At 38.6% G+C, this 9,666-nt stretch overlaps 1 protein-coding gene across 1 annotated transcript; it reads right to left on the bottom strand.

Moving 5' to 3' along the window:
- Positions 1-2,220: 2,220 nt before the first annotated feature.
- On the bottom strand, positions 2,221-8,565 carry lrit3a (info leucine-rich repeat, immunoglobulin-like and transmembrane domains 3a). The gene is made up of 4 exons (XM_020080630.2): positions 8,212-8,565; positions 6,559-7,025; positions 4,163-4,468; positions 2,221-3,945 (listed from the first exon to the last, which is right to left on the bottom strand). The coding sequence occupies exons 1-4, from the start codon at positions 8,325-8,327 to the stop codon at positions 2,912-2,914; spliced, it is 1,923 nt and encodes a 640-aa protein (XP_019936189.2). The 5' UTR covers positions 8,328-8,565; the 3' UTR covers positions 2,221-2,911.
- Positions 8,566-9,666: the final 1,101 nt, after the last annotated feature.

Below are 9,666 nucleotides of genomic sequence, written 5' to 3' on the forward strand. Positions count from 1 at the left end.
TTTTCCCACGGTATCACCCTCAGCAGATAACAATGAATATGTTAATGTCACTTCAGGTGACGATTGGACTGAATGACAATCACACATGGGGTTTGAATCATTGGGTAAAGACTGTATCTAGGATACACCAAGAGAGTGAAGATGCTGCAGCCATATTAAATGTGACCTCATGTCATTGCTCTTCCTCAATTCCAAGTGATGGATCTTGATTTAAAAAATCTGTCATGTTTAGCGGACTGATATAATTTCATGCATGCAGTCTGGTGCAGATCCAAATAAAAATCCAGATCTAGTGAATTTAAATTTGGTTTGAAAGGGAGTAGTTTTCAGCTGCTTCACATTAACAGAGAGGACTAGAAAACGCCAATCTGTCGCCGAGATCAGATTCAGTAGGGAATCAAAAGTTTGTATGTATCTTCAATAGTTTTAGAACTATGTCCAAAATATCTTGGTGCAGAATTGAAGGGGACTGCTGAGCCCTTGTGGAGTTATGAGCTCTACCGTGGAATAATTGCTACCTAGACCAAATGTGTTTGACGGACTAAACTTGACAATATTGACCAGAGTTGTCAGGTCACACTTACCATCATTCATTTTACAATTTCACTATACTGTTTTGCTTGTTGACTTTATTTGAGAGTAAGGTTAGTAAGTTAAGTTTGGTTTACATCCATCATTTAAGATGCTAATCCAGCTATTCAGACCGCCTTCATTTCATATATCACAAATTTCTTCCATGACGACACCTCAAAAGGTTTTGAGTAATGATTTTTCTTTTTGTAAGTATTACACGTGACCAGTTTTCCACTCCTCTACATTAGCCTTGTTCCTGGTTTCTAAGAGATTTGTGATGCAACCTCTTGAAGTATCTTACTTGCAGTTGCCTTTTGAAGGTTTGATTTAATGCACCACAACCAAGTAGCAACTATGAAACAATAGAAGAAATAGAAATCTACTGAATCTCGTTATATCCAACAAATAAATTGTCTGCTATGAAGGATAGGTAACTTTAAGGCAAGAGGACAAGGGCAACAGAGAGAGGGGACAGAGAGAAAGACAGACACAATGATAGAGTAATTAACCATCTGTTCAGTCATAGTTTATAGATCATTAACAGCCGTTCCTTGTCTACCATCCATTCATTCTGTTTGTTAAAACCTGGCTGTTGCCATAATAACAGCACAGCTGGCATTAGAGATTACTTATTGCTGCATGCTCCTACAGATGGTGGCACAGAGGTATCCATGGGAACAGTTTCCCAGGTCCACCCTTCATCTTAGCCGGATTTACAGCAACGCCTGTTCAGTCGTGCAAAGACAACTGACGTGACAATTGTAACCCATTGATTTCTCAGGATGAAAATGCTGTTGTTTACACATCAGACATGTCTCACCTCTTTACATAAATAACACTTATACCACTTTACTAGTAGTAATCACTTATATTCTGTTAATAATTGATAATATACCCTTCTCTTAGTCTGTATGCCTCTGCCTCAGAATAGCATGATGGATGCACTATATATAGCACAAGGAGCGCTGTGTGTATTGTAACAATAACATTTTGTTTCACACATTGAAGCCTGGAGATAGCATACAATCCTATGATTAGAGAAAAGGCAAAAAGATCATCACATATTGAAATGACGCTGAGAATAACATGAACTTCTGCTTTCATGTCAAATATTTCCATGATTTTGGTGTCACAGAAATACATACATTTGTTACTTGTTTATGAAATGGTGAGAATTATGCATTGTTGCGTGTGACAGCAGAACAGATAACATTATGATTGACTTAATGTAATGTACATGTGGAGTATTCTGAATTTAGTCACATAATGTAGCCATGTTTAAATGTCTTTATCACATTATACCATCCTATTGGAGTCTTCATAGCATTTAAAGGTCCAGTGTGTAAGATTTAGGTGAAAGGGATCTATTGGCAGAAATTGAATATAAAATAATCCAAGTTATATTTTCACTTGTGTGTTTCATCTCAATTGACGAATTGTTGTTTTCTTTACACCAGAATGGGCCCTCTCTATTTAAATACTTAATATTTACCTCTGTAATATTGCTGTCCATGTTAAACAGAGTCACTGATGGGCAACAATTATTCTTGATTTTGGAAACTCATTCATAACATAATATCTCTTTTTTATTTGATAGTGTTATGCATTTATCTACTCTGATAACATGGTACATGTACATGGCACAGATATAATTAAACAGTTTTATTAATGGCTCATTTAAAAAAACTCAATTTATGGACAAATACATACATAAAGAAACTGGCATTGATTTTCCAGATGTGTCACAGATTCTATTAAACACACTGACAGTGCTTTTGTGTCCAGTAAGGCAACAATCAGCTCAATGCTTAAAGCAACAGTGATGTTGTGAATGTGATGGGGAATGGTTAATTGGTCTTCTTTGACATACCATGCGATATTCATACCTGACACTTTAATCTTTGGCATTGAAATAGTATTGAACACCACTCACAGCTAACTGGCAACTCTTTGTATTGTACTAGAAACAATTCAGTTCCACAAAGGTGCTGTGCTGTAGTGACAACTATTGAGTTTTAAAATGAAATATAAGGCTCCAAAATAAACAAGGGCATGAATACAAAAAAGGTCAGTCAAACAGATCTGGTTGTGGTTTCACAAACAACATCCAGCTTTCATGTCAATTAAGTTTTTGTGAACCATTGAATAAATGTGGAGAGCAGCAAATGGGTGCTGTATCACCTCACACATTTGAAAAAGTATTATTTATAAATATTTATGTATTTATAAACATTTATTATTTTGTAATTAATATCAGTGTCATGAAAGGCAAATAAGGAGAATGTCACATAATGTCTCTCTAAAGTGGCATTTGGGCCTTGGCCATGGATTCCTGACATCAGCAGAGATACTCAGACCGGGAACTGTCGCTCTTATAGGTCATCTGAGAGTCTATGCTCGACCTGGAGCAAAGGAGCATTCTCTCCGAGTCATGGGTTGCTCTCCTTGCCCAAAACTCAGCTGGATGAGAGTTCAGAGTTCGTTGTTTCATTGAAATTGTCTCGAACTTGACATAGCTCTCTTTTTCCAGCTCCTCCTCATCCAAAGCTGGGTCACGTCCTTTGCAGTAGAGAGCGAGGATCTTGTAGACCAACAGCACAATGAGAGGCAATACCAAAGCACAGGCAATGCCACTTATAATCATGAAAAACTGGTTCTGACCACTATCCTCGACAATGTCCAGTGTGTAGAAGTCAATGCACGGATCTTTTCCTGCATCAATACCTTTTGCTATGAGGCAAACTGAGTACCTCATCCCAGATGAAAGACCCTCAAGAAGGACTTTTCCACTGCCAGCATTAGTTTCTTCTGTCCTTTTGGTTTCATCCTCACCATAGGGTGAAAACACAACTGTTAATGGGGCATCGTTTGGTAACCCATCTGCTGTCCAGAGCAACACAGCACTGTCAGGTGTTTCCTCTACAATCTTTAGGTCCTTGACAGACTTTGATGCATCACTTTTCTTGCTTTTTTCATCCGCTGCAAGCTTCCTCCCATTCCCTCCTTGTTGATTCTTCGTTTGTTTTAGTGAGCCCTTCTGTAAACCGTTGCTGGGGGTAGTTTTCGGCTTCTTGGGTACAGTAGGTTGGGTTGGTGTTGTTCCTGGAGGAACTGTAGATGTTACAAAGGGTGAGTCAGTTATGTCTGTAGTGGGAGTCATTGTTGTGCCTTGGCTGGTTGGTCCAGTTCCCATGCTTTGCTTATCAGGTGGGATTGTGGTACTAATGGTACCAGCAACTGAGAGAGAAATAGTGGCTTCTGCGCTGCCAGCAACATTCTTAGCTTTGCAGCTGTAGTTCCCAGCGTCTTTGGACAATATTCCATGCAAACTCATGATGGACCACCTGATGCCCTCCCCTGGTGACTCCTGAACTATAGGGGTGGAAAAAAAAACAAAAAAACACAAAAGTCAGTATACGGAACAGGTCTAACATATTCTTGGCCTGCTTTGCCTGTTCTCAAAAGGTTTATAATCTTGTGGCACCAGCCTTACACAGCTTATTGCGTTATAATCATCAGGCAGTTCGAATTTCCACACCAAAAATTCCATTCTTAAATGGGTTAACTCCCCAAAGACTATATTTTATACCTGTGTTGTTGACTGGAGAACCTTCTGATTTAGCCCAGTACAGATTTGGTGTGGGCATCCCTGTGGCATCACATCGCAGGAGAACATTGCTGCCCAAAGAAGATGTGATCTTGGTTGCAGAAGTCATGACTATTGGTTTTACACAATTGTCAAGTTCAGCACGTTGAAAAAGGACACCAGCCAGATTCTCTGGTCCACTGCAGGTCAGGAATAGGTCCATGAACACCACTGGGGTGTCTGTCATTTTGGAAATCTCTATTAACTTGGATATTTTACAGTCACAGTACCAGGGGTTGTCTTGGAGACCTAGAGGTGAAAAGATAAAACAAATTATTATTATTATTATTCTTTGCTTTTTTTGACCATTGCACCACCTTCACATGCTACATTACTTAAAGCCATTGTTGTTGGACATACTAGAAAGAATCATGGATGGTGAGAGGGCAGTGGAGCAGCAATGCAGCAAAACAAAAGGGTAGTGTCTGCTAGATTTCAAAATAGAAGTCTACTGCTTTTAAAACAAATGCAGTGATGATTGTGCTATAAAATGATGGAGTCATAGATGGAGCATCTATTACTGCATTACAGTCATAGAGGTGGCTGTATGTCTACAAGTGTTGCTTCTTTCTCTAGCACGTGCATCGTAGGGAAGCACACAAACCAGTGACAGAGTAAAAACTTAAAAATACCACATTAGTCTGAGTTTAGCTGAACACCACTTTCGTGGCTGTATTTAGCAACCACCATTACTTTTCCCTTTCTGCTGTAAAAAACCATGACAGTGAAATTCAAGTGCTGTGGAAGTGAACATATCCTCATTTAAAACCCCCATACCAGTTGCACAGGTGCAATAGGTAAGCACATGTACTGATGCATATGAAAGCCCTTTAACCAGATTAGTTCGTCTTAACAGTGGCAAAGCAGCTAAGCCTCTGGCCTTCCTCCAGTTTGTGGCAACACTCTCTTTCCATCAGACTCTCTGTTAGCACACACTTTTATAGGTCACTAAAAGCTCTAACCCATTAATATCGCTGTGGTCATTTTTATCTTAGAATTATTTGTATGAAACTTAAAACCGTTTTTAAGTATACACTATATTAAATTTTTGTTTAGATATTTTAAAATTAGTTTATTTACACTGAAGTTGAAATAATTGTGAAATAACTCCAAGCAGTTACACTCATTAAATATTGACAGAAAATGTTTTCAGGACGTGCTACAGAAGCTGTTAGTACGCAGTCTTTTTTGTTTTTTTCCTAATGTCTAATCCTGTTTCTCCTTCAGCTACACCAGTGGCCTGGATAAGCTAGTTTGTCCTTAGACAGCTTATTGACAATATCCCTCCAACTGTCAGTGCTATACAGCAAACACACAATCACTTGCATGTAAGTCAAAGAAAACGCATCTGACAAAAATATCAGATTAACAAAAATACAGGAAATATTGACAGGAGTGAAAATACTAAATGATGAGGCTAAAATATTTCACGGTTTTACACCACAACAATTTTATCCTGTTTTCACAGTAAATGTGCACCATATATAACACTGTACGATTTTGAAACCATATTTTGTAGCCCATTCTTTTCTGCTTTGAGACAAAAACAATCCTGCTGACATTTTTCCTCACCCCCTCCTCACATGTCCATTATTCATTTGTCAGTGGTGCATTAGCAAGTAGCTCTGGTTGATCTAAAATGAATTCTCTTTTGCCAAAAAAGAAACAAGTAGTTTCTTCCAGTTATTGTCAATCAAGCTAAAACATTTGTTTTGGAAAAAACGCAGAAAGTTGATTTCCTGCATTTTGTACAATAGGTTTAACTTTCACACTTTTTCCAAATTATTACATTTTGGAGTTACAGAGATTATATCTTATAAATTCAAAATTTGACATTTTGTATCACGTAATCACAAACAAAAAGAACCATTTCTGCATACATATGCAATTAAAAGGATAAGTTGTTGACAGTGCAACTAAAGACTTTTGGTTGTTTTACAACATTTAAAACATTAGGTATGATCTTGCCTTTAGAAACTTTACGGAAAACAATGTTCTCTACTGTGTTCTGCATGTTTACCAAATTGTACAGTCATATGGGATCCAGTACTCTTGCAACTTAAACCTAGATTGGATTGCCAAGAGGTACCTTGTTAAACATCCAACATTAATTAGGACAATACATTTATAATACAAATTAAGCGTCAACTCTGCCACAGCTTTGAATAAGCGTATTAAACTGTCCTGGCAGTGACTATCAAGGCAGGTTTCAGTCAGTCAGAACAAGTCAGTCTAGATTAGCAGGTGATGGACTTAAGTTCATGAAGTAATTACAATTCACCTCAAAAGTGTCCTGCCTTGGCTTTTACTTCCTGTAAAACCGAGTATTTTCTACTTACCTAACACGATTTTCTGTGAGGAATTAGTAGAAATGGGTGCTCCGTTGAAGGGAGGCCAGATATCCATGAGGTCAGAGGGCAGGGTTGTTAATTTGTTGCTGGATAGATCTAAGTAGGTAATGTTGAGGAGGTAGGGGATAGCCTCAGTGGGAACAGTGGTGAGTCTATTGTTGTGCAGATCCAGTGTTCGCAGCCTTGGCATCTCTTTTAGAGACTCCCAGGGGAACATGGAGATCATATTTCCATCCAGCCTGAGTTCGTGGAGCACTTTGAGGTTGTAGAAACTTCCAGTATCCACCGAGGTTATGGAATTGTAAGTAATCCACAGGTACCGTAGCTCTGCCAAGTAGTAAAAAGCTTCTGTTGGGACTCGGCGTACAGCGGTTTTCTCAATACGAAGTTTAACTGTATCCACTGGAACGTTGACAGGGATATCAGACATGTCTGGGTCATTGCAGAGCACAGATCTAAGAACAAAAGATAAATTAATTAACTGTTCAAATATATGGATAGATAACAAAACTGTTTTACAAAGTCTAAATGTTCTTCAACCCATTTTCCAGTGGGAAAGCAAGTGATGCCAGAACATGAATATTTGAAATGATCAATCTACAAGGTTATTAGTATTTATCTATATCCATCCATTAGTTTATCCATCCATCCCTCCATACATTCATCCAGACTCTCTGTTGTGATGTGGGATGCTGTTTCTGACACGGCTGTAGTCCAAGGCCACTTCCTAGATGGCAAGGTCAGAGCTTATCACTGTCATCATAAATAATGAGTGATTATGTGGATGCACCTCACTTCAGGAGAAGGAATATCTGGAATTCCTTATAGTCATGGATAAATAGACAAGAGAATGATTTAATTATATTTACATTAGCATTAATCATTAGCATACATTACATGATTACAAGGATAAAAAAAAACGAGGTATGTCTTTTAGCTTCTCGCCATGACTGTAGACTTCAATTGACACACTTTCTTTGTTTCTATTGTCTAACTTGTTCGTGGAAGAGAGATGCATCGTGGCATAGGGTTCAGTGCTAAAATGACTAATCATGCAGGGGGCAATTAGATCTTTCTCTGGGATAAGTGGATTGGTACCATGCCATAGAACGTACATTATGCCAATACAGGTCAGGGCATCCTGTACAAATCACACTGTGGTGGATTTTAGATATAGACTTGCTTTTATTTTTAGTGTCCGTGAGATACCTTAATCTTAGCTGATTATTTTACTTAATGCTGGTTTAACAGTACAATGGATGGCTCAGCGTTTTAGTTAATTGTTGCTCATCCAAATTATAAAGTGTTTAACACCTCAATGGAGGCCTTATGGCTTCTAATGATAACATTAGCAGCTTTGTGCATCTGATTCAACATGTGAATATACTTTCCTTGATTTAACATGGATCACATACCAGGCTGTCTTAGAGCTATGGTACTCTTTCTTGTGCTCATTCAAATAGGTTAACAGTGCAAAATAAGCTAACTTTACAGTAAGGTGAAAATGTAGTAGGACCTGTATAGGACCATATATTTGTTTATTTTGTGGGTGAAGGTATAGCAAAGGTGACCTAAAAAGACAAACCAATAACTTTCCAAATTCACAAAAGACAACAAGTATAAGTTAAATGCACTTTTTACCTGGTTCCTATTCCATCAGTACGTCCATGGAAGACACAGGTGCACTGCGATGGACAGAAAGGCTGAGCCATACCAAGGCAGCATAGGAATATGTGCACACAGAAAAGTCGACGCATGGTTTTACCCCAAATTCTCACATTGAGGAGAGATCAGGAGAAAAGACATCGGGATTCATTAAGAGCCTGGAGAATTATCCCTCCCAAAAAGAACAAAACCAAGAAAAATAACAAGTGGAAAATAGTGAAAAGAGCTTTCAAAGTCCATCAGAAGCAACGGTACACAGGCTTGGAAGAACTAATTACAGTATAGGTGACCTGTCAGATTGACGGTGTGTGTGGGGGAAGGGGTGGGGGATTAGTAGAGGATTTCTTGGGTTTGGCTGGGTCACGCAAGCTACAGGTAGACAGCAGTGCAGGGCCAGTCGCATGGACATGGAGCTAATCGGCTAATTCCGGAGGTTTCTCCTCACGTGATCAGGCCATGCCTCTGGTTAAGCCATTCACTTCCCAACCACACCAATGTGTTTTCTAGGTTTTGCTAAATCTCCATGCTCCTCTGCCAAATTTATTGCGGGACACATTTTAAAACAAAGCTAGGATCAGCTTTGTCAAGTTATATCCAACCACCTTTCATTCCAAATGATAGGTAATGTGGTTTTGACCCATTGTTGTAAGCTTTCTTGTGAAAAGGAGCAGACTGTTTTTCTTCCATTCTGATGTAAGTTCCTCTGCTTCTGAAGAAATTCCTTAAATGTAAATGTATTATTGAGCTAGAGGCCATATGTAAGATGTGTGAGCGAGCTCTGTCTGGCACCAGGGTGCAAAGTGTAATCTTGGATGTGATTTATAACCTGACTGGGTGCAGACCAGTGGTTTGGGGTAGGGGCCAAACTCTCTTTCATATTTTCTGCACACATCTTTTAGCTCTGGAATAACAGTCCTCTGTCTTGATGTCATAGTTGGTGACAACGTCATACCTGTCACCCACATTTGAATCAGCTGATCCTTGGCTCAAGTCTTACTTGTAAATATATCAGGAAAAATAAGTTGACATTCAACTCACTATTGTAGAATGAAAAACCAAAAATGAAATAAAAGTCTAATGCAGGTAAAACGATACATTTTAATTAAACTAGCTTAAAAGTGTGAAAGTGCTTAATCATACCCTGTATTGGTGAGTAAAATTTATTTTAATAATAGTGGACTTCATGTTCACTGCTAGTCAAGGCTAACTCTATTTTGAATGAGTAAGAGGAAAGGGAGCCATCTAGTGGTATGAGGTAGTTACTGATAAACATACATTTTCACGTTTTCTTTTAAAATAGTGATCTTCTGCAATTTAATCCTGCCTGACCACAGTTAATAACAATAACGTGGTGCCTCATAAAAGTAGTCCATGACATCAGGACACATCTAGATGCCATCAATGTTGGTACGACCAGATCTGAGTGCTGTT

This window comes from Paralichthys olivaceus, chromosome 9 (assembly GCF_024713975.1).
Source record: "Paralichthys olivaceus isolate ysfri-2021 chromosome 9, ASM2471397v2, whole genome shotgun sequence".
Taxonomy (NCBI): Eukaryota; Metazoa; Chordata; class Actinopteri; order Pleuronectiformes; family Paralichthyidae; genus Paralichthys; species Paralichthys olivaceus.